Source organism: Musa acuminata, chromosome BXJ2-3 (genome assembly GCF_036884655.1).
Source record: "Musa acuminata AAA Group cultivar baxijiao chromosome BXJ2-3, Cavendish_Baxijiao_AAA, whole genome shotgun sequence".
In the NCBI taxonomy this organism is placed as follows: domain Eukaryota; kingdom Viridiplantae; phylum Streptophyta; class Magnoliopsida; order Zingiberales; family Musaceae; genus Musa; species Musa acuminata.
In genome coordinates this window covers 35,409,533-35,434,436 of record NC_088340.1, presented here as the reverse complement: position 1 = coordinate 35,434,436, position 24,904 = coordinate 35,409,533, and the positions used below count along the sequence as shown (strand labels likewise).

The following is a 24,904-nucleotide window of genomic DNA, read 5'->3' as shown; positions in this document are numbered from 1 at the left end:
TTTTCTCCCTCTTCGAAATCATTAAATTTGAACCGATTGAATAATTCAAAACTTAGACCGATTCAAAATAAATAATATTAAATAAACAATGGAATTTACCAAATATTAATTACCTCGATGTTGACTTTTAAGTGCAAGTGGGGGACGAAGGATAAGGTTCGGTAGATTTAGAATTGGTTTCAAGTAATGTGGTTTTGAAGTCAACTTCACATCACATGAGACAGATTTTTTTCGTGTATCATAGAACCATTCAAGTTGCAAGGCCGATTTGCTCCGTTGACCGGATCTGTTGTTGGAGTTCACTTGATCTATAAAATATATCATATCTAATACTTAATCTTAGAGTCTAAGGTAGAACTTTTCCTTCATGAACTAAGCGACTAGATTCGACTCATGATATTAATATCTTTACCTTCTTTGTTATAGTAGCATTATGCACTTATTCACATTTCTTGATATTAAGTAAAATTATTTAAAATCATCTAATTATTATGCTATTATATGGCTTCCATGCTGTCATGGTTTTTATGATGACAACTTCCATGCTGTCATCCTTCCTCGTCTTTATTTTTTATCTTTTATCTTCATCTCATTTCTCATTTAGATATTAATAATATAGTTATAGATATTATATTTAATTCTCATATATATATATATATATATAAAAGATGAAGAAGGGTGAGAAGTAGTGATTGGACCGATAGATCAAGAGTTAATATTGATTTTATTAGATTTATCTAATTTTATTATATTTTTTTTTTAAAATATTTTTATTCATTAGATTAAATGATATATGAGATGTTTTCACATAGATTCAAATATAAGATCTATCAATATGCAATAATATGCTAAGTAGTATAATGTTAATAATGTTAACGAAGACTCGCATCGCATGGATAGTACCTTCATCAATCTTACATTCACAAGTTAAAAAAAATATGTAAATGAAATAAAAGATTGTACTTAAAGAAGTTTGATTAATTGATATAAATATTATATATGATGTATTATGTTTTGGGAAGGTATAACAACTAGATTTACTAAAATTAGATGTAGAAACATTTAAGATACGTAAATATATTTGATAAAATAGATTTACCAAAATGTGCCCTTTTTTTTGTCTTTTTTATTTGTTCTCTTTAACGAAAGAGTATCCCCGTGTGGAGTCTAAAGAACCATGATTAGGTCATGATGATGGTGAATGCAAGTTTTCTTTTTTAATGATAAAAAGTGAAGGTGAATTAAGTGATTTAACAAAGTTTTACCAAACAAGTTATATCTTTGAAAAATATGTTGAATGATATATCAAAACCTAAATCAGAAATGGTACATTGGCATTAAATCAATATTTTTGATATAAAAATATATTGAACTGTATTTGAACCTATAATCTATGGTAAGTAAGAACATATTTATTTTAAAAGTACATTTTATTTTAAATATTTATTTTTGATAAAAACTAATATTCAACATGTCTTTATGGTTGAACTCAATTGTTTGAGTGATTAATGGTGTGTTCAGATATGCATTTCAAATATGCATTGAGGGCTCAATACATATTTTAAATGTAAATTGGTGCTCGATATATATATTTTTTAATTATATATAACCTAGATATTGTATTTTAAATGCTCAAATACTGAAGCTAACTTAGAGTAACACTAGTGCTTTAATATTTGCATGATGCTAATATGATATTTTAAAAAATTTAAAGTACCTATTAGAAACTCCAACTCTATGATTTATTTATATATTTTATAAGGTAAATTTTTATTTATTTATTTTTATAAGTTATTTTATATTATTTATTTGTCACAAATATGGACCATATTTTTTTTTATAAAATCACATATAGTTATTTATTTATTTACTTATTAATTTAAATAAAAAATATTCACTTTGAATAGATATTAAAAATAATATAAGGGTAAATTTATCACATAATATTTAATATATTTTCTAAAATATAATTTTATCAAAAAACACCTATGTTACTGAATATTTAAAACATAATTTTTATCTATTATTTACCAAGGCATTCTATAATTACACCCACTTAAATTTTTTTAATATACATTAAAATATAAATATATTCCCAAATACAATATAAGATTCACTCTTTTCGTGGGTATTGATTGGAATTCGCTTGTGATGCTTTATATCGTACGCGTTTATTTCCTTCCGCCCTCTTTGACGATGTCTTAAGGCACCATTTGCATGTGAAAGAGCACTACTCAGTGAGATTCCATCTCCATGTATTGTCTTTTAAGATGATATGTCATGTCTTAGGTGCAAGTAATTAGTTTGTTTTTAAATAAAAAAGTTATTATAAATGCATAATATATTTTGGATAAATTCTAAAAAAGGTTTTAAATTTTTTTTTGATAAAGTATTTTTTTTGTTTATTTCCATATAGCGTTGTTTATTATTAAAAAATAATATTACCCGTGTCCTTCACCTCGTCAATCATCATCTCTTTTTCTCACCGTCATTTATTACTTTTCGCCTACCACATTCGTCCTCTTTTGATGCCCTCCACCATTGCCTTTATTCACCTTCATTGTTATCACTTACACCCTCACTTTTATTATCTCTCATGATATCTTTGAGAAAGGTATTTGTTAAATCTCATATTTTGATGATGAAACCAATTGATAGTGTTTATGATTTGATATACATTTTGAGTGATGCAAGAAACTTCGATCAAGGAGAGACACTTGAAGCAAGAAGAATCATGTTGGGCTGGAGAAAAATGTCATAAGATTGGACGTCACACCGAAGGATCGATCGACGTATCGGCAAAAGGCTTCGGGCCATGGTTTCGGGCATCGGGCCAAGAAGAATGGATATTGCACCAAGGATATCGGAGTTGCATATGTTAACTGGCCGACTAGGCAATAGGCCACAAGAGATGACAATATGTCGAAGAATCAGACAAAGCATCGATGACCCAATGATATGCCGGACAATATGATTCAAAGCTTTGTAATAATCGTCTAAATCGAAGTAGGTTTTACGTGTGCAGGATTAACTATGATAGCAAGACATAAAGCAAAATGAAATCCCGGAATTGACCGAGAAGTCCAAGAACTTGCCAAAGAAGCTCGTCGAAAATCGTCAAGAAGATCGTTGTGAAATTCAGGAGCCTATCGAGAGTCTGCTGGAACATTGCTGAGAGATCATCGGAAGTTTACCGGAAGATCGCCGGAAGAAAACTAGACTTACGAACTTGTTTAACTTAGTATATGTCTTAGAATTCATAGTTAGCACTTAATTAAGATTGAAATTGGCTCAACCCAATTAGGGGCCAGTTGAGCCATTGCCGAGAGATCGTCGGAAGTTTGCCGGAAGATCGCTGGAAGAAAACTAGACTTACGGACTTGTTTAGTTTAGTAAATGTCTTAGAATTCATAGTTAGCATATAATTGAGATTGAAATTAGGCCAACCCAATTAGGGGCTAGTTGGGCCAATGTATGGATTGTGTTGGGTCCAATGAAAGACCTAAAGACCCAACAAGTGACACCATCGTGGCACAATCTCCAAGACTATGTCAACCGGTGGTACCGCCAGTCTGGGCGGTGGTACCGCCCAGATACAATTTCCGAGAGGCTATCAAGCGGTGGTACCGCCTAGTGTTAGGGTGTCAGGCGGTGGTATCGCCAGATTAGGCAGTGGTACCGCCCAGTGTCAGTGTCATACTAGCACTGGTGGTGGTACTACCCGTACCCCGAAGACCCGAGATGAGATATTTTTAGGCTCAAGTTGACTGTACTTTCTCCTGACACGTGCTAAGCACATGCTCCACGTCGACTCCTCGATGATTACCAACTGTCACTTTGTAGTCAAGGTGGGAACATTCCCTACCATAATCAATGGACGAAGACGAGGACGATAAGATAAAGACGATGGACAATGACGAGAGATAGAGACGATCGGATGACGACTAATTGGGAGAAGATTAAGAGTAATCTCATTTAAAAAAAATAAGATACGTTCCGTGAAAAAAAAAAGAATAAGATTTTTTTAAAGAATTTACTCATATAATTTTAGAATATTTTTTCTATAATTTTTTTAATAAAAAATAAATATTTAATGAGTCTTTGGTAACCACACATGAGTGCTAAAGACGCATGAGACTTCTTAGGACACGTCGGTTCGAACTTACTCGTGACGTTTTATGCTGTTGTTTTTTCTTCGTTCGGGAAAAGGAAAGAAATAAAACTCTCTAAGATGATCTGTCGCGACGTTGAACGCCAAACAATCAACACCGATCGAATGAATCAATCCTTTAAATTATAGCGACCGGCGTCCAAAGATCATCATCGTCGACTAACTCACCGATCCCTTCTTGCAATTAAGGGGAAGAGAAGCGTCCAAGGTCGCCTCAGTTTACAAGCCACCACCGCGCGCGACCAATTCGTCGTCTCCCTCCAAGCAATCACGAGCCGATGGCGACCTCCCACCGGCTGCTTCTTTCTTATATCCCCTCTCCGCCAACGGCGGCAGACCGCGTTCGTACATCTCGATCAGCATGAGAGATGCCGCTCCTCTCACTCGTCACCTACTACCTTCCTTCTCCATCCCTGTCACTGAACTATTAACGATAATTTAATTATCATCCAATAATGAAAACATTAAATATTATATAAGCGATTTTTTAAAAAAATATATCTATTTTTGATAAAAAAAAATTAAATATTTTTTATATGTTTGAAATTTTTTGAAATAATTTTTTTCAAGAATTTATCATATATATATATATATATATAATTATTTAATTACGTATGATTCTCGGTGTAAATTTTAAGATAATATTTTTGATCAATTTAAGAAGATTATTTATAATAGTGATATAAAGCACAAGTTTGTAATTTTAAAGTTTTAAAATCTTTCATATTACTTCAATATTCGTTGAATAAACTCAAATTAATATTTCCGGTCATACTTATCATTAAATTATTTAAGATTAATATTTATTTAAAAAAATATTTTCTTTCATTGTTTAGTCTTATGAGCTTCACTATTTTTTAAGGAAATTAATATCAAATTAAATTTTAATATAACTACAATTGTTTGGGTCAAGTAATTTAGGTAAAAAAATAAAAGAAAATAATGTAGCTCAAGTCAAGACTTACCATCTTCCCTCTCTTTAGTCATAGGAGAGAAGAAGAAGAAAGAGAGGAGATCAAAATTGGAAGCGCAAAGATGAAGCTCCCTTGGGGTCAGAACCATGCCACCAATCGCCGGTTCAACAGCTACCGCCCGTCCCCCCCTCTGCCGGAGGTCGCCGGCGTGGGCACCGCAACCGATGGCGCGTCGAGATCCCCTTCCACCATGCTGTGGTTCGTCCTCCACGGGCTCTGCTGCTTCGTCAGCCTCGTGCTCGGCTTCCGCTTCTCCCGCGTCGTCTTCCTTCTTCTCTTCTCCACCTCCACCCTCTACACCTCCGCCCCCTTCCTCCTCACCACCACCACCACTACTACCACCACCACGACCACCACCACGACCACCACCACTACCCGCACGGAGACCGTGACGATCTCACAGCTGCCCTCCGCCACGCCGGCCGCCCAGCTTCCGCTCCATAACCGGACTCACGGCCCCGTCGTGGTCGGCCGCCACGGGATCCGGATCCGGCCGTGGCCGCACCCCGAGCCTGCCGAGGTGCTGCTGGCGCACCAGATAATCGAGAGGGTCCAGCACGAGCAGCGGCTGCAGTACGGCTTCAAGAATCCCCGCCCGCTCATCGTCGTCACGCCCACCTACTCCCGGACCTTCCAGGCACTGCACCTCACCAGCCTCGCCCACTCCCTCATGCTCGTGCCCTACCCGCTCACTTGGATCGTCGTGGAGTCACCCGAGGCCTCGAATGAGACCGCCTCCATCCTTGCTGAGTCCCAGCTTAACTTCCTCCATATCCCATTCCTCGATTTGATCCCGGAGAGACTCTTGGAACGACATATCGTCGAAGCTCGGATGCGTCTTCACGCACTGAGGTTTGAGGATTTTCGTTGTTGTCTTTAGTTTCTTTCTTTGTGTGTAGTGGTTGGATCTTGATTGGGCATTATGGAACAGAGTGGTGAGGGATCGGAAGCTGGACGGGATTGTGGTGTTCGCCGATGATAGCAATGTGCACAGCATGGAGCTGTTCGACGAGGTTCAAAAGGTGAAGTGGATGGGTGCTCTCTCAGTTGGAATTCTAATGCATTCTGGAATGACTGAGACAATGGGTAATGACAAGAGAAAGGAGAAGTTTCAGATGCCCGTCCAAGGCCCGGCTTGTAACTCATCAGGGGACCTGATCGGCTGGCATACTCATAATTCTTTGCCATATGCACAGAATAGTGCAACTCCTATGAGCGAGATGCCAACAGTTCCGGGGAAGATGGAGTGGGGTGGTTTCGTGTTGAACTCGAGATTGCTGTGGAAAGAAGCTGAGGGAAAACCTGATTGGTTTCGTGATCTTGATGCTGTGGGTGACAGGGAAGAGATTGATAGCCCATTGGCCCTGTTAAAAGACAAGTCCTTCGTTGAGCCTCTTGGTGAGTGTGGCAAGAACGTCCTGTTATGGTGGCTCCATGTTGAAGCCTGCTTTGATAGCAAATTCCCACCGGGGTTAGTTTACAGTAACCTTTTATATTATAGAATTGTGCTTGGTGATTTAATTTGACTTCTGAATTCTTTTTGTCTCATTTAGGAATTGATACTGAATGTATTAGCTTTCTGTAACTTTCTGTTGACGTCTATCAAGCATTTCTCATTTAACTATCATAAGCTATTTGCATTGTGGAGTTAACAGCTCAAATTTATTAGATTTTTTTCCCCTGTGGTCTGCCATGTCTTGGTCTTGTAGAATTATGGCCTAAATTCCATGATTCCTAGAGAATTACCATTAGTACTACCTTATAAAACTTTGTCCAAGTCGCCCTATTGTTATGCTAAACTGTTCATTAGCCTTTAACAGTTTAACTAACTCTATCATATTCTCAATTTAGGTCTATCATCATGCCTTCTGATCTTTAAGGGGTAAGAAGTTGTCTATTGAAAAATTTGTTCTGGGTAGTCAAAATGTGTTTGAGGTAAATTTTTATCAATGTAATCATTGATTAGGTGTCTAACTACATATATGGAGGTTCTATTGATCAATACCATAACTTTCTGTGTTTTCAGATAATCTGCACATCCTCTAAACATAATAACTGCTGCACATCATCTAAACATACATAGTAATGGACCTAAAATTCCCTTGGATAATACCTCCGATATTTGTATATGATGCCAAAAGATCACCCCTAGATCTTTTTGTTTTTTTCAGTCGACATCACTCTTGATCTAGTCTCTCTATGTATTATGTTCACATTGCATCCATCTCATCCATTTGGAAGTTCCTTTGTAGTATTATGTTTGATCTCTGAAAATGATGAGTAAAAAGGTTATACGAGTGCAAAAGCCCAGTGTGAAAACTAGATAAGTTATTACTAAGGCTCTTAAATTATTTTATAGGAGACTGCATTTTCAAAAAAGAATTTTTATTACCAAGGCTCTTTCTACTCGTAAATTCACTTGCTCAGCTCTGGAAACTCCAAGCTACACATTATGAAGGAAATAATAAAAGAAGTTAGATGACTCCAAAACTAGCATGTCATTTAGAAGTGTAAACTGTAAACCCATTTTTCTCTCAAAGGAAGTAAATGGTATCATAGAGAAGGTTTGAGTAGAGGTGTGGGACTGAGGAATAGTAGACACTCACGGGCACCTTAACATGTTTTTGATAGAAAGAAATATCACCAAGAGATGAGGTGGTTTTCAAGGGGACTAAGATTTCTCTCTCCATTTTCGCTACAAAGTATGTATAGTTTTCTTTTACCTTATCATCTTTACTTTAGTTATTTCTCTCCCTTCCTTGTGTGTTTGTCCACCCAAACTCCTAGTAGGAGATGGGACCAATTTGATAATAATGGTCCTAGTTCAATTTGCACTTGGGCTTGGATTAGGTACCTGCCATCACAATTTCCTATCCTTGTAGCCTGGAAAGGTCTGATTGTGGAAATCAGGCAAGACAAGATAATATGTAACAATAAGTTTTAAGGGGGTCATCATAATTTCCAATCAGGCATCAATCACAAACTTAGCATGCAAGCAGTTCAAGAAGGACTAGATCATTTTTAGTGCACGGTTGCAATATCAAATTTCTGAAACCATAAATTTGACCTTGAAAGGGTCACCACTTATAAAGCCTAGGTGACTTGTAAGTTGGCTTCAAACAAGAAGCATCAATACTAAAAGTCACATATGTAATATGCGTTTAACTATACCGAAGACAAAATAAAAGACTTACCAGGAACCTATGGTCACCATGTATTACTAGTTCTCTTGAGGTCTAGTGATTGAATATTTATAGTTCAAGTTTCAAGGTTCATGAAGTTAGGATTGACTATGAGCTTTGGAATTTAGATGAATGCAATCAACCAACATATTATTCGATATTTTTTTCTTTTTTTTTGTGAAAAATGGTTTAAGAATTCAAAAAAATATAAAATGAGAATTACAAGAAAAAGAAGAAATTGTGAAACTGATGAAAACAATAATTAAGATCATAACAACTCAACATAGACTTATCACATGCCATACATATCTTTATCCAGATTTTGTAATAGCACGTAGAATATGAGAAGAGGGAATCACACCTAATCCTATCACCAAAATAGATCCTAGTGTTACAACATGTACTACGGCCAACTAATCCTATTCCTCATGCATCATGAACCAAACTCGGTGTCACACTTCATACTCACCCATGTATGACAACCATAAATAGTTCACAATCAAGATAACCATGCAACCAATTGCACTAGGTGAAGTGACTAGTTGATTTTTAGCTTATATAGCTAAAGTTGCATTGCAGTTGGCTGATTGATCTCAATTCTTGGTTGATATAGATAAGTGAGTAATCAGATCAAGATCAACTAATCTTCTGTAAAGTGCAAACCTTATTTATTGTCGAATATAGATAGTACAAATGAAATTATTCTTTCTAAGCATTCTCTGGACGATCAATGTCTTAGCCCTTTTGTTTATTCACAAAGGTAATTGGGCATTGTTTAAATTGTTTAATATGGTCTAAAAGAGCCATGTTTTTCTAAAGGTCAATTATGATCCCAACACCAACATTCTCAAAGTTCTTCCCTTGGTATGTATTCATGATAACATGTCGATGTATGTCTCTCCAATTATTACTTGATCACTTGGAAAGATAGTTTCTTATGTATATTTAACACTTAATAAATTGATAGTGAAGTTGATTACCCGATTTGAAGTACTCTTTCGTTATTGTAATCTATGCCCCCTATAGAACAAAGATGCATTTAAAAGATATTGCCTGAAACCATAGAAAGCACTCATATGCTTTAGTTATCCATCGTCTTGTGCTACTAAGTTCCTGGCATGCCATGGCGTGGAGTTAAATTGACTAGCTCATACCTTAGCTAAAACATCTTCTGCCAACAAATACTATCATATTACCCACTTTGGCTATTCATTTGTGTGGAATGGTACCCACCAATGACTAAATTGTCAGCTGTTTGAAAATGCTCGAGAAGCATAACTGAGAACTTATTTAGAGTTTCTTATATCTGCTATTGATTTGTGAATTTACTCAAAGTATGTGCTTTTGCTGGAAATATGACAGCAGTATATCAATTCATGAAATGATTCATAGACGGATAAGCAGCTAAGCTCATTAATTTACTAAGAGCAGTAAAGTCAAACTCACAAGAAATGACAGGCCATATTTATTGACATATGATATTAATCTATAGACAAGAAATCTTATTAAGTAGATTTTTTACAGTTTTGATAGTTGTTTACACAAAGTCCTAGTTCGATATGGAGCCTAAGTTGAGTTTATTTACTCCTACAGAAAGATAGTGGCTATACTTTGACAACCGAATACCTAACTTTTCTTTATATAGGTTTATTCTTCTGTTTTCTGTTATTTTTAATTTTTATTGCCGTGGAATGAAGTTCTGAACATAGTCTAACTGATGAAACAAGTAATATGTAACACCAACTTTCATTTTCACTTGTCTATCTTGGTTTTCTATAATATATATGGATGATTTGTTGTTTAACTATTGTATCTAATGCAATTACCCATCAACTAAACCACTTTGTTTTATCATATGCTGCGTGATTTAGTGTCAACAGGAATCCTCTGGTATTCAACTCTCTTTGTCTTCGAGCTTAATTTGTTTTGTGTGCACTATAATCCAAGAAATTGGCATGTAACTTCATTAGTAATATGATTCTTTGATAGGCTTTAATTGTTGAATGTTCCAGTGACAAACAAGCCTTCTTGCATTGCAGATGGACTATAGAACCTGCTTTTGGAATGACTGATGTACCTGATGCACTTCCATCTGAAACGATGATTGCTAACAAAGATATGTTTGATATGAATTTTTTAAGAAAGACTGGGTCATCCAGGTCGAGGGATGATGCTGATGGTGAAAATAAGCATGAACAGCAAGTGGATACTGAAGCTCCTGGGATTTCCCAAGGCTAAGAAAAGTCATGCCTCCAAAATTTCCACAGAGTTTCGTCGTACTTTCTGAAGTTCGTTCAAGAAAAGTAGTTGTCCTATCTACTTCAAGAAAATTGCATTCCTAAATCAGGAAATGTTAATATTTATTTCATTTTTTTTCTGGAGCATTGCTGGATACATCTGAGTGTCAGCATTTTACACTGGATTTCCACTTCATCAGTTGAAGATACTATGCATTAGCATCCAGAAAGCTAAACCAAGTCGAAGTGGTCAAGAAATTGTCATGACGTGTGAAGGATGAGCCCAACATGGTGAGGAGATTAAACATAAGGTTTGATATATCGATGCTGTTCTATCTATCAAATTATGCTTGCATGCAGGTTGATCGCCCCATCATAACTGGCATGCTGATCTGATATAGTAAGGCCATGCTGCAAAATTCAGTTGATTCTTTGTAATGCTCATATTGGTTTAGATGGATTTGTTTATTGGAATTCGAGTATAATCCAATCAGATCAATCTTAAAAAGAAGTGTTGTATGTAATAGAAAATTTTATTTCATTTCATGTGCATAACATGTAGAATATTCATGGATGTGCATGTCACCTTTGTTCTGGACGTATGCGTATGCATTCAAACGCTGTTCATACTCATGCCACATATTTACATCTCAATTTCATTCCACGCAATCTTTCGATCATTTAGCTTTATTCCATGTTTATAACTAAATTGTTAAATATAAATTAAATAGTCTAATAAGAAAATGATGGACATCGTACTTAACCTTTCACTGCCAATAACTCAAAAGCTTATCAACAATTTTTACGTTCTTTTTTTTTCTTTTTCTCTTAACAACAATCTCAGAAGACTTAACAGGAACATGAGAACTAGTTTGGGATTAACAAAGGATTAGAACGCTAAAGGAACTTGAAAATATGATTTTTCTCTTTTCAATTCAATCCCCACCAACAAAATTTAGAAGCTTTAATATGCTCTTTTCAAACAATGAAGGCCGGATATGGTAAGGCTCCGATATGAGGATGTTCATCTACCTGCTATTGTTTGATTCGGTGAGATTCTAGCACGTGGACTGCCTTCGTCGTTTGTTTCGTTTGGTGAGAGTCTCACACTAGGGCAGGCAGCCTCAATCGCCTGTTGCTTTCGAATCTGATCTCCTCGAACGCCGCCCTCTGCTGCTACGCGAGAACAGAAACGCCTTCCTTCTCGACACGGACTTGAGAGCTCCTCTTCACTATCTTCTTCACCAGCGCAAGGATTTGCGATCGGATTGCTGCCCATGGGTTCCGATTTCCAGGCTATTCCCATCATAGGTATGCATCCGTATCTCGCTGGTCTCCCCTCGTCTTCGGTTACTACTGGCTTGTTTCGGTCGAAGATCGTGGGTATTAAATGCTTGATGCTAGAATTTGTAGGATCAATTAGAAGAATGTATCCTTGTTTTCGAGTTGTTCTCGCCAAGGTTCCACTAGTGCGCCGATTGTATATTCTTTCAAAATCTGTTTGGGCTCTTAAATTAGGGGCTTTTGGAATGAAAATTATTTATGTTCTTTTTTAGGTTACTTGGGGTGATGTAAGCTTTTAGATAACATTTATGAAAAATTAAAGAATGTATCATTGTGAAAGATCCTATGTTCAAATCTTATCTGGTTCACGTATTAAAGATACAATGTGAAAGATCAATTCAAGTTCCTGTGTTGGGTTTGAGCTAGTTGTCACTCACAAGAGAGGGGATGTCAGCGATATCAGTCAATAGATCATAACTATTTCTTCTCCTAAAAGTATGAGGGGCCTTTTTATACAATTTCTACCGATCATTTTAAATGCCCTAAAATGCATGTGCATCCAAAAACATGTTTCCAAAACAGGTGGGTCTGTCATGAGTTAGAAACATCTAAAACTTTCAGGCAGCAGTTTTAGTCTGTTGTGTTGGCGGGGCTACTTCTTCTGCTGTTACCCCTGAGGGGGCAAGGGGGGTAACTGTTTGGTCACCATTCCATACGGCTTAGATACTCATATACTCATGATTTTGCCCTCCATTCTGCAGCTATGACTGGTAATCTAGTCGACTTAATATTGTATCATTTATCAAACAATAAATCACCTTGATAGTATAAAGAGTTTATTGGTGTGTCAAATGAGTGAACCATCGGAAGTAGCTCAAGTGGTGGTGAAGAAAGAAAAGGTCTATTAATTTAGAGATATTATTAAAATGAGATGAATACAATATTATAATAATCAGATAAATTATAATTAAAAGCTTGGAAATGGGAATTTGGTGGTGAACAAGTTCCTTAATCGATGTTGTGCATAAGAGCTCATTATCGAAAAGTTTTGTGTAGAATCTGTCATGGTATAAATTGAGTTGTTACATCAGTTACATTTGGTGTCTACAAACAGAACAGGGCTTATTCTATGTCTCTGATTGAAGTAACTGAGTAGTGGTTACTGCAGTTCTATGACTTCTAAACGAGGAATGAGTTTCACAATTCTTTTTAACAAGAATCCCAGGTTGATTCATAAGTTTAGGTAAAAAAATTGTTCAGCTGGGTGCAATATCAAGAATATGGTAAGGTGTATCTACATAACCCTACTTCCATTGTTACCTAACCGAACTAGGTGCAGAGGAGTCCATTCAAGGTATTGACGTAGTGCTGCAAATTTTCAGATTTGAATATATTATTTGTTCTCACACTCAGGCTGCAGGTTTTCTTCTTGCATTGTCTTTCTTTCTTTTGATTTTTTCTTAGATCATTGTCATTAATTGTGGCAAAGCACACCTACTCATAGTTATCTCAATGTGTCTTCAAAAAGAGATACAGTTCACATATTCTTTGACATCAAAGGCACTTAGTAGTCTTCTTTGATGTCCCATGTATAAACATTAGACAACTGGTGAGAGTAAGTAGTTAACGTTTTCTGGCTCAGAGATTAGTTTCTGTCCATATTGAATTACCTTGAGAGAACCAAGTGACTTTGTGAGTAATATCTTTTTTCTTTGTTTGCCTAGCTGTGAGCAATATCTTAGTGATAATGTATATCCTTTCATATGTTCCCTTCTGGGAAAAAAATCTACTTAGAATTATGAATCAATAACTATAATTGATGATGTTTGTTACTCATACATTGATGCAAATATCTAATTCACCATCTAATTTAGTAAGATGATGAAGATGCTGCTTTAGATGCTCCATACGTGGCAAATCAATTTGGCTTCATTTAGGTAATTCTTCCATCATGATAAATAGGTGGAGACTTATTTTATCTGAGTTATAACATTAAGCAATATATGTGAGCTGTATCTTCAAGAAAAAAAATGTATCCTCTCATGTTTATTCTTTTGGAAATTGTCTGCTTGTATCTTAAACTGTATTGATAATATTTTATGATGCTTGTAGCCTTAGAACTTATGGCTCCATCTTGATCTTAGTGCATATTAAGTTCAATAAGATTACTGGAAATTGCTGTTAGCTGCTCCAATGGTAGTTATAGAATCGGGCATCATTCTGGTAGTTATTCACTAATGTTTAATTTGGGGTCTATTTCCTTTCAACTAGAAATAGATATACCAGGCTTATGTAATTGCATGAGTAGATTATGGATGAAAGATAGTTATCTGAGTTATAAATTTTAATACAAAACAGATGGATGACAATTATGAAAATCCTAACTTTATTCTGAAGAATGAGTTACTTTAGTATAGGTCATGATTCAAGAATAAATTAGATCTTCACAGTAGTTGGATAAAAGAAAGACCCGACATTGTAATGCTACCTATTTAGAATTTCCAGTAGATTAAGTTAAATTGATGCCAAATTTTGATGTTTAGACCTATTATGCTAAGTGAATTTTGTATTCTTTTAGTTCTCATTATTTACATTTTAAATTGTTTACCTTCTTATTTTACTGCTTCTTTTTCTTTAGATATCAGTGCTTTCTTGGAAAAGATTGATGATCCCAGGATGGGTGATGACAAAGAACTGCTAGAAGTCATTAGGCAATTGGATGATGCTTGCAAAGAAGCAGGGTTCTTCTATGTGGTAACTTCTCTTCATTCTGTTGCAGCACTTTGCTAATGTTGAAAACAGCTTGTTGTTAAATATTATCTGTATATATGGTATTGTATCTAGACTCTAGAGTGTGCAGATTTTATGTATTATCAGTAACTTGGTTAAAGAAAAGTTTATGCTGTATGTTATCTGTCTGCTATATGCTTCTTTATCTTCAATATAAAGCTCTTTCCCTTCTTCCATCCTTAATCTCCATATTCCTTTCTCTCAATGGTGTTATTTTCTGCACAACTGTGTCTACTTTTTAATGGATCTGAGATCTGGCCTATTGCATAGTTTTCTATCTAATCTATCTTCGATTTCAGTTGCAACAGATAAAGATCCAAACTAATGTCTTATGTCATAAGTCTCATTCTCGACTTGATTACTTCTAATTCTAGATTAGCATGTTTTAGTTTCTTCCTCTTTTTAATTTTACTTTCTACATCATTTTGATATAGTATTCTTCAGAATAACTTGAAATCTGTATTTGCTGATTGGTTTATACAACAACAACGACAAGCCATAATATCCCAACATTTTTGTGGTCAGCTTGCTGATTGATTTCTTCATATTTAAATTTGTTGCAAATTTAACTGAAATCTGGATTTTTTATGGCTATTTGCTGTATCTACAATAATTCTTCCTTTTTTTTCCATTAAAAAAATAGTTGAGTTGTAATATCCCTTGAACATAGCCATCCTTTTGCAGTAGGATTAATGAAGAAAACTTCCAAAAGTCATCAAGAATCCATTTGCAAAGGAGACCAAGATAAGTCTTAAAATCATGAGAAAGAATTCCCCTTTCTATGTTTCATACCAAGATGATAATGTTTAACACGATGAACAAAAAAATGGACCATTAATATTGATATTTAAAATTGAGTGTAAACAAAAATATGGATTTATAATGTAAATAATTATATGTAATTATGATTTATGTACTAGTATGTTTGCAAAAGCATAAGAAACAGATCCAAACATAAAGTCATTATTTTCTAAAGTTGTCAAGCCAAACTATATTTCCTAATATTCAAACCTAACCAAACTACACTTTTGTGTATTTGTTGGTTTGGTTTGATAATTCAAATCAAATACTGAACACCTCTGGACAAATTAGAAATGCTGGGAAAGTTAGGAAGTTTGATGGGGTATTAGTGAGTTGCTTATTAGCAAGATTTATGACATTGTTATGCAGTTCATGGATAGATATGTAGATATATAGTAGCATTGGAAAAGAACAATCTCGAGTATCAAGTCACCAAGTTTCAAGACATCTTGTTCCTAGCCAAAGCTATCATTTTTTGGCAACTCTCCTTTAAATACATAACTTGTGAGATCTTAGTTTTGCTTAATGAAGCTGAATAAGATGCTTCTAACCTTGCAGGAATTACCCATATTACTAATTTCCTTATGCTACTAAATTTCATCAAATTTATAAACTTTCAATTTAATATTGCACATTTATATTGTTTTAATTCCAGAGAAACAAGGTTTATTCCTGTTTGCATTCTTTGTAGTCCCAACTTTCTTTAAATTTGTGTTTAAGCTTAATCTTGACCTTGCTTTAACGTCAAGAATTCTGACTAGCCTCCCAGAAACACTTAAAAGACACTGAACAATCCTGTGTAACTGAAGATATTAAATCAGGTTTATTTGTAGCAAGGATTTTAATTTCGAATAATACTGCCCGTACTGGGCGGTACATACTGGTCCGCTAGCAGATCGATACGCGGACCGCTCGCTACCGGGTAGTACCGTCGATTGGGGTTATTTCACCCTGTTACTGCCCGAAATCGATCGGTGATGATCGATTTCGACCATCGTCGCCCGCTACCAGTCAGTATTAGCCGAGGGAGGGAGAAGAAAAGGGAGAACTTGGAGATCTGGCGCTGTTCTCCCTTGACGATCTTGATCCGTCGTTGCCCTCCCTCGCTAGACACCGTAAATGAGATGTCGCCTGCTCCTCCTTTGAGGCGACGAGGCCTCGGTGTCGTCGGCGACTTCTCCTCATCCACGTAGGGAGAAGAAGCGCGTTGCCGAGGCTTCGTGGGGAGAAGAAACGAGGCGACGTCGGCCTTTTTCTTTTTTAAAAAACTTATATATATATATATATATATATATATATATATATATATATATATATATATATGTCGAGCGGTACGCTCTGGCATACTGCTCGATACTTCGGTACGGTACAAAATTACAAACCTTGATTTGTAGAAGGGAATATCTTGCTTTTTTTTGTAGAAGTAAAGAGGCTAACTAATGAGAAAATTTTCTTTCACTATAAATGAAAAAAGAGACTCAACAATTTGAGTTTTGGCATAACAGTTCATCAAATTTCTTCTTTTATTTGTTATAAGGTGCTCCGGCACATGAGGCTCCCAATGCTGGGTCTAGGAAGGGTCATATGCCGCCTTAGCCTTATAAGCAAGAGGCAAATTCTATGATTTGACGTCTTTACTTTTACTTTTAACAACTTTTTGTTATTGAATTTTACAGCTGATGCAGCAGTGCCTTTAAACTAATGAGCCATTTTTTAGTGCATTCTAATCTTATTTCAATTCTAGTAGCGCCTGTGTTAAGCTCCAAGAGAACTTGTCATCAAAGTGAGATTTGAGCTTTTACAACTTGATATCATTAATTATGTACAGAAAGGTCATGGTATTCCTGATTCACTGGTTAAAGAAGTAAAGGATGCAACAAGCAAATTCTTTAACCTTCCAAATGAGGAAAAGGTAAAGATTAAGATGACACCAGCAAGTGGATACAGGTCATACATTATTCTCTCTTGGTTATTGCAACTTGCACTTAGTGTTTTTGCAAGTTCAATCAATTCACATTGTTTATTTACTTATAATCAGAGGTTACCAAGAAGTCGCAGAAAATATAACTCTAGGGAAGCCTGACATGCATGAAGCAATTGATGTAAGTTTTATATTACCCACTCATAGTAATCAGTATGTATCTATTTTATGCTTAGCTGAACATTACTATTTGTCATTCAAAGAGGGCTTTGCTGACCTAGTTAAACCTGTGCTTTTCAGTGTTATAGGGAAATGGAAGCTGGGAAATATGGAGCCCTTGGTCAACTTTTAGAGGGTTCTAATTTGTGGTACTTACTACTTAGAGTCTTAGACTCCTTTGTTTTTTGTAAGTTTCATTTTTTTTGTGTATAGTTCACATTATTTTTTGCTCTTGGTCTAGCTAGGAAAGTTCCTCTATTTATAATTTAGTGGTAGGAAATTGCAATATTATTGTTCCTAGAAAAGGGTACAGCAAACCAAGTGGAGTCTGGGGGGTCACATTGGTGACTTTTTTGTACTCCATGTATCATGTCGTTTGGTCAATACACTTCTTGTGCCACCTAGCACAGGCCAAAAACGTGTTTGAATACCATTTTTCTTTTTTTGTGGTGTGGGGTTTCGGGGGGATGAGGGAGTGGAGGTGGAACGGCTGGGGTTGCAGGGCTACATGTCATTCTGGTGGAATGCCTCTTGCACCATCAAATACATACCAAAAATTTGTACAGCCATGTGCTAGTATGATAAGCATGGTAATCCTTGCATAAAGTGTTCCATTCTACAAAGTTCTTGGTGGTAATGGAATTTTGATGTGACATTAGTAATATAGGAACTAATAAATACTGAATTTCAATGTGAATAAATTTCAAGTGCAAAGATCATAATTGTCGATGTAAATTTTAAAGATGTGTTGGTGTATGTTATGCATTTTTGACACTAATTTCCTATTTGAAGTTAGAACTATTCACTATGTTCATATGATCGAGTTGTACTATATGGAAAAAGGAACTAAAAACTTTGGGTTATGGTTTATGAAATTTCCTATCAAGTATGGTCTAAATGTTCAGTCTTGCAATTGTATACTGACCGATATTTAGTAGTTCGGTAGCTGATCTGTGTGTAGACCCAAGGATTGAAATATTGTACCGTATCGAAGTTTCGAAATATTGTACAGTTCTCTCGGTATGGTACGGTACTGTATACCGAGCGGTATATCGCTCAGTATATCATTCAGTATATATATATATATATATATATATATATATATATATATATATATATATATATATATATATATATATATATATATAATTTATAAATAAAAAAAATATCACTTGGTAGCTAGCGGTTCACGTACCGGTTTACTGTCGAACTAGTACGTACCACCCGAAATTGTATACCTTGTGTAGACCGACAATTACAATTGTTCCTCAGTGTTACACCGAGTTGCATTAAGGATTTGGAACTACATTAAGAAGACATGGCATATACGCTTTTAGTTTTTCACTTGTCTATTGATTTACAAGTGGTTTAAGTTTTCAAATTTTAATTATATATTTAAGTACATATATCATGTGTCCTATTTAGTATTTTCCATGATTTTTATGCATTTTTTTATATATGGTTTGCACTAGATCTTAAAAACCTATTTTGATTATTATTGAACAAAAAATTATAAAGAACAAGATATTTATTAGTTTTGATAGGTCTGAGACCTGTCCAAATGCTACTAACCAGTCCAGCTCATTCCAACAGTACCTTCCACATGTAATGAATCATTGTCTCCTCCAGAATTTCAGAGCTTTCCAAGACTTAGGCTTGGAATGTATAAAACCTTAAGAAAATATTATCCTTAAATATTTATTACACAAAAAAAAATTTATAACAACAAGGCTGTTTGGCAATATGACAAGAGTTGACCCAACCCATATGATCGATCGGTTCGACTCAGAGATATTGATGACTTCAATAATGGACGAGCCGCATCCTCTTGGCTGACTCGTTTGAACTCACAAATATGGATGACTTCAGTAACTTGATGAGCCTTGACTCACATGAATGCCCTGTTCGATGCATATGTCGACTAATTTGACAACATGACAAGCCTTGACTCACACAGCTGACCGGTTTGACTCGTAAATATCATCGACTTCAGTAGAATGATGAGCCTTGATTCACATTGCTGATCGGTTCAACTTGCGGATATCGATGGCTTCAGCAGCCTGATGAGTCTTGACTTGCACGGCTGGTCGATTTGACTTGCAGTATAATATTTTTCCTTGATTCAAATATGGGAAATAGGCTAGTTTCTTAAAAAAAAATTGGAGAACACGGGAACAACAGCAATTGCAATTTAGGGAATGTGTGTAGCAGTAAACAATATTTTGCAGCTTGATTGATTCGATTCGAGGACTCGATTGGCTATAATTGGAAAATGATAGTAAGTTATTCCTCACCATAAATAGATCTGTGAACCATTAACTATTATTTGAATATGATCCCTACCAAAACCTATTATTGTTGTTCATTCACATACATGCGCTACTATGGAACAGTGTAGAAGACTAGAAGTTAGGACTTTTCTTTTTAATGGTGGATTTATTACAAGAGAGTCATTGTCTAAATTATGAAAATAAAGATATGTTTACGTTATCTTTTCCATTTTTCTTATTACAGGCCAGATTATCCTTCAAATTTCAAAGTGGTGATGGAAGAGTATATTTGTCTGCTTACAGGTCTATTTTCAATTGTTAATTTCCTTTTCTTCCCTGATTCACCACAAGCTATTATTTGCCATACTACTGAATAATTCATTAACTGCAGATCTTTCAAGAAAGATTATGCGTGGAATTGCTTTAGCACTGGGTGGACCACCAGATGCATTTGAAGGTGATCGAGCAGGTGATTCTTTTTGGGTAATGCGATTAATTGGATATCCAGTTTTGTCTGATATCCCAGAGTTGCAACGCACTGAGACAGGATGGTACTGCAGTTATGTTATTCAACTGCCTTTTTGGTTGTTATTCAAATTTAAATTTGTTGATTGTAAATTCTTATGTTTTTTCTTTTTTCCTTTTCCCTGCACATCTATTATACGCAAATGCAGTGGAGCACACACGGATTACGGTAAGATGATTTCTGATAAAGGATACATCACAATAGTCATGCCATATTTTGTTGTATAAATTGTCTTTATGCTCTAGCTATTCTATCCTGGAATTACTGTTACATTGGCATTCTTTTTCATGTAAAGATTTTATTGATTATATTTATACATTATCAACTGGTTCTTCACTTGTAGGCCTTCTGACTTTGGTTAACCAAGATGATGAAATAGATGCTCTTCAGGTACTAATTTATTATGTACCACAAATTTTTGTATATTGTAAAATTGATTTCTTCAGTTGCGATAATGATAATCATTGTGGTTAATCCAAAGGAAGCTACTAGACTTAGGATTTGATGAGACATCAATTTATCCAAATCTTTGGCCTCATAAAGCCAATCACCATGGGACCACTAGTTACAGTATTTAAAGGAAAAGTTTAACTTAGATCCCACTAGTGACCAATAGGATTTGGCAAAGGAATAATAAAAAATAAGGGTCGAATGGAAATTGTAAAGAGGTTACAGATGGAACAAGTTGGGTTTAAGACTACACAAATATAGAGATCCAGTCTGAAGTAGTTAATCTATTTCACAAAAGCTTCCACAGAATAATGTTTTACTCTAGGAGAAATCACTAGATTCCACATAACCTTCCATCCAATCCCAACCTTCTCTAAATAATCCTCTCATGTCCTCTTTTACTATTATCATTAATTCACTCAAAACTTCAACAACATCAAAGCAAGCACCTAGGATTTAGAATGGTCATCTTGGGATCCATGCATCAGCCTCTTCTTCCTTCTCTAATGTTGTTATCGCCTTCTCTTAAAGCAGTAAAACCATATTTTTGTTACTAACCCTTGCAAAGTATTTCCAAAATGATAAATTTAGGATCTTATTTAAGGTTGAATTTGTGATTGTGGTGCCTGGACATATGTGATGGGAAATGATCTAGCTTTAACTCTGTAACAACCACTTGGTTCACCCAAGATGACTCCCATCCTTCTCCACTTTGAAATGCCATCCACTCAAAGTTCTAACTGCACCTATTAGTGCTTTTTTCAAATATCCTACAACAAAGATGGAATAGGACGTCTTTCATATTACACTTTTGTTTCTGTGAGCTTATGGCTCAAATACTCGTAGTATAGGCATGTGCCATGTTTGTCAACAAAAGAACCAGCAATAGCATCACTAAATGCCCAAAGTGCAAACTAAGATACTACCTAAGACCAAGTTGGTAACAAGATCAACAACTAGACTTAAATCAACCATTTTAACAATCACATGTAGCAAGAGATTATGATGTCTTTTAAAGAGAAAGAATCTACATCCCATAGGAAATGGCTGCTTGCTAGAATATTTATTAATGTAACAGACTTATTGTGAGAGTCAGCATTCATGTATAAAGAGCACAAGTAGCATCGCTGTTGATTCCATATGCTCAAAGTGTTGATGGCTTCCTGCTCTATGTACAATTGAATGGCATATCCCGACATAAGAACCATGGACTCATCTTTTGTGATGGACACAATTTCATATGTGCCTTGATGCATATATTTCTATATTGGAGTATGATTGCACCGGTATACATGTTTTGCATCATATATATTATCCATCAAACAAAAACGTAAACAATTTGGGGTCTGCTCTCTACAAATTGTGTGACCTCCTATGTCCAAGGGAGTTGATCAGTTTTTGTGAATGTTCTTGCGTCTTTGTTAGGTATTGCCATGAATCCACATTTTAAAGTCCACAATGCTTGTTCATTAATATTTTGAAACATGTAACCTTTTGTGATTCGCACTGTAAGTTCTGACCTCCTCCCAATTGAAGAGCTGAGTGACAAAATGACCCTCAATGAACAAGGAGATCATGATGGAGAATTTGAGGCTTATCCTCACCAGCTAACAAAGTATTGGGGAGAGAATAAATATAATCTGACTTATTTATTTAATCTTGTAGTTATCTTTTTGAAGAGTATTGGTTATAGTTGGCACCTTCTAATGCAGGTTAGAAACAGATCTGGTGAATGGATCTCTGCACCTCCCATTCCTGGTACCTTTGTATGTAACATCGGAGACATGCTAAAGGTTATGATATTCTCTGTGCTTCTAGATTGTTGCTCAATTCCAATAAAGTTAATGACTAACAAGTCACAGCTTTTACGGATATTAGATTTGGTCTAACGGATTGTACGAGTCAACTCTTCATAGAGTAATCAACAACTCGCCAAAGTATCGTGTTTCTGTTGCCTTCTTTTATGAGGTATGCCCATCTGATCTTCTTAGTTACATTTCTTCCCCTCTTAACTTCTGTGTTACTTGTACAGCCAAATTTTGATGCAGCTGTGGAGCCATTTGACTTTTGTATGCAAAAGACGGGGGGTACTCCGAAGTTTGGGAAGGTTGTTTATGGAGAACATTTAGTTGGCAAGGTTGGAAGCAACTTTAGATACTGACACTGATATTGGTGTTCCTTTATATGTTCATTTCAACGTCACTGTAAGTCGTCTCATTTGATCCTAATGGTTTATTTTGCTAAACAAATTTCTTCTTTGCACATGCATCAATGTTTGACCATGATATGGAAATTATTCAACTAGACTTGTTTTGTTTCAGGCTGAAAATCTGCATTCAGCTGTTCTAATGACCTCGTGGATCAGATGAGAAATGCAAGAGAGCTTGATGCTAAATCTTTGAGATATTTGTGCGATTGACACTTAGAATGTTGAATATTAATTTCTGTGCTTTCAAGAACAGAAGTTGTTTGGATCTGTTCTCAAGCTTTATGTTTATTTATGACTTGACCTATAAAATTTGTACCATGATTTTCAAGAATAATTATAGATAATTCTCTATAGTTAACTATGATTAGTATCTCGGTCCTCACATTTTAAAAAATAATATTGGGGTCCACGAATGTGAAATATTTAATTTTAATTCTTCTTACGTTAATTTTTTTGATGAAAAAAATCGTATGTCGTGTGTCAAAAGGACACGATTGAGGAAGATAAAAATATAGTTTTATTTTTAATTATTATATATATATAATTATTATCGTTCTTTCTTCTCTTTTTAACACTCGACCTGTGCTCTCAATTGTTGTTGCTCCTGCATCGCTTGTCATTGTTGTACTGAACTAGCTCGTCTTGCACCTACTAGCTCTCCTACATTGTTGGTCGTGGTTGCATCAGACTTGCTTGACTATCGTCGCTCCTGTATTCCGTATTCCAATTGCTCCTATATTCCAATTGCAAAGTTTGGCTGAGATCGACAAGCCATGATGTTTGATTTCAAAACTCTCTAGCTCATTTTTTTACTTCCATTCACATGCAAGAAGTGGTGGGCGGTGTAGGTGCGACGACGGCTGAGCAGGAGCAATCATGGTCGAGTGGGTTTAGTGCAATGACGATGAACGGTGCAGGAGAGGCGATGGTCGAGAGCATTGGTTGAGCAGCAACGATCGAGATCGTATGGTAATAAGGAAGAGAAAGAACGATTATGATATTTTAAAGAATATATATTTAATAATTAAAAATATATAATAATATTTTTATCCTCCTCATTCGTGCTCTTTTTGCACATAATAAGATGTACGATTTTTTTCATCAAAAAAATTAACTACGTAAAAAAAAATTATTTTTTAAAAATATAGGAACGTGTTCCTTTTTAAAATATAAGAATCGAGATACTAATCTAAATTATATGAGGTTATATATGTAATTATCTTGGTTTCCATCTAAAACCTTTCCCTTTGCCATGAATTGGGACAACAAATTGGAGCATCAAATTGCCCAATTCAACTCAAGCTTAGATTTCCCTCCCTATTGAAAAATCTGGATCAGATCATCAGGAAGATACAAACTATCATCTTCCTTAAACTTTAGACTTCATAGGTCTAATCAGGATGATACAAACTATCATCTCTCCTCTTCCAAAGCTGATACAGTTAGAACCTAACTTCAACTCTAATAAGAAACTAAACTAACTGTCGATTACCTGCAACTCTAACTTCTTATTGTGCCGAACCGAACTCTTGGTTGGTCATATAACCCTTTCTATATTAACTATCAGCTTCAACTCACCCAAGTCAGGTCACATCTTAACCCACACCCAACTTGGACTTGTCAAGCTTATCTAAAAATATTATTTTACCTGTTAGGACTTCAATTTTGGCTTACTCTTATAAGGAAGAGTCGCTTTACAACCATGTCATTAATACTTTAAGGAGATTGCTATAGGTAATCATTTTTTATTATTTATAATATCATGTTAGTAATTTTTAATATTTTTAAAATACTTTTCTTCTTCATCTTCTATTTGTAAAATACCCCTCTCCTCTTACTCCTTTTCTGTTTTTTTTTTTAAAGCTCGGGA

The 24,904-nt window shown here is 35.4% G+C and overlaps 2 protein-coding genes across 3 annotated transcripts; both read left to right on the top strand.

Annotated features, from left to right (window-relative positions):
- Window positions 1-5,146: 5,146 nt before the first annotated feature.
- LOC135607919 (probable beta-1,4-xylosyltransferase IRX14) lies at window positions 5,147-10,699 on the top strand. The gene is made up of 3 exons (XM_065100145.1): window positions 5,147-5,997; window positions 6,077-6,616; window positions 10,367-10,699. The coding sequence occupies exons 1-3, from the start codon at window positions 5,207-5,209 to the stop codon at window positions 10,563-10,565; spliced, it is 1,530 nt and encodes a 509-aa protein (XP_064956217.1). The 5' UTR covers window positions 5,147-5,206; the 3' UTR covers window positions 10,566-10,699.
- An 824-nt stretch (window positions 10,700-11,523) lies between these two features.
- Window positions 11,524-23,401, top strand: LOC135607918 (2-oxoglutarate-dependent dioxygenase 33-like). 2 transcript variants are annotated; one of them, XM_065100144.1, is made up of 14 exons: window positions 11,736-11,875; window positions 13,723-13,785; window positions 14,487-14,602; window positions 17,268-17,386; window positions 17,478-17,541; window positions 17,661-17,728; window positions 20,094-20,152; window positions 20,241-20,400; window positions 20,524-20,543; window positions 20,719-20,765; window positions 22,538-22,618; window positions 22,704-22,793; window positions 22,858-23,029; window positions 23,147-23,301. In XM_065100144.1, the coding sequence occupies exons 3-13, from the start codon at window positions 14,525-14,527 to the stop codon at window positions 22,984-22,986; spliced, it is 915 nt and encodes a 304-aa protein (XP_064956216.1). In that variant the 5' UTR covers window positions 11,736-11,875; window positions 13,723-13,785; window positions 14,487-14,524; the 3' UTR covers window positions 22,987-23,029; window positions 23,147-23,301. The 2 variants fall into 2 exon arrangements, with proteins under 2 accessions (XP_064956215.1, XP_064956216.1); XM_065100143.1 differs by lacking the exon at window positions 13,723-13,785 and having other exon boundaries at window positions 11,524-11,875; window positions 23,147-23,401.
- The last annotated feature ends 1,503 nt before the right edge of the window (window positions 23,402-24,904 follow it).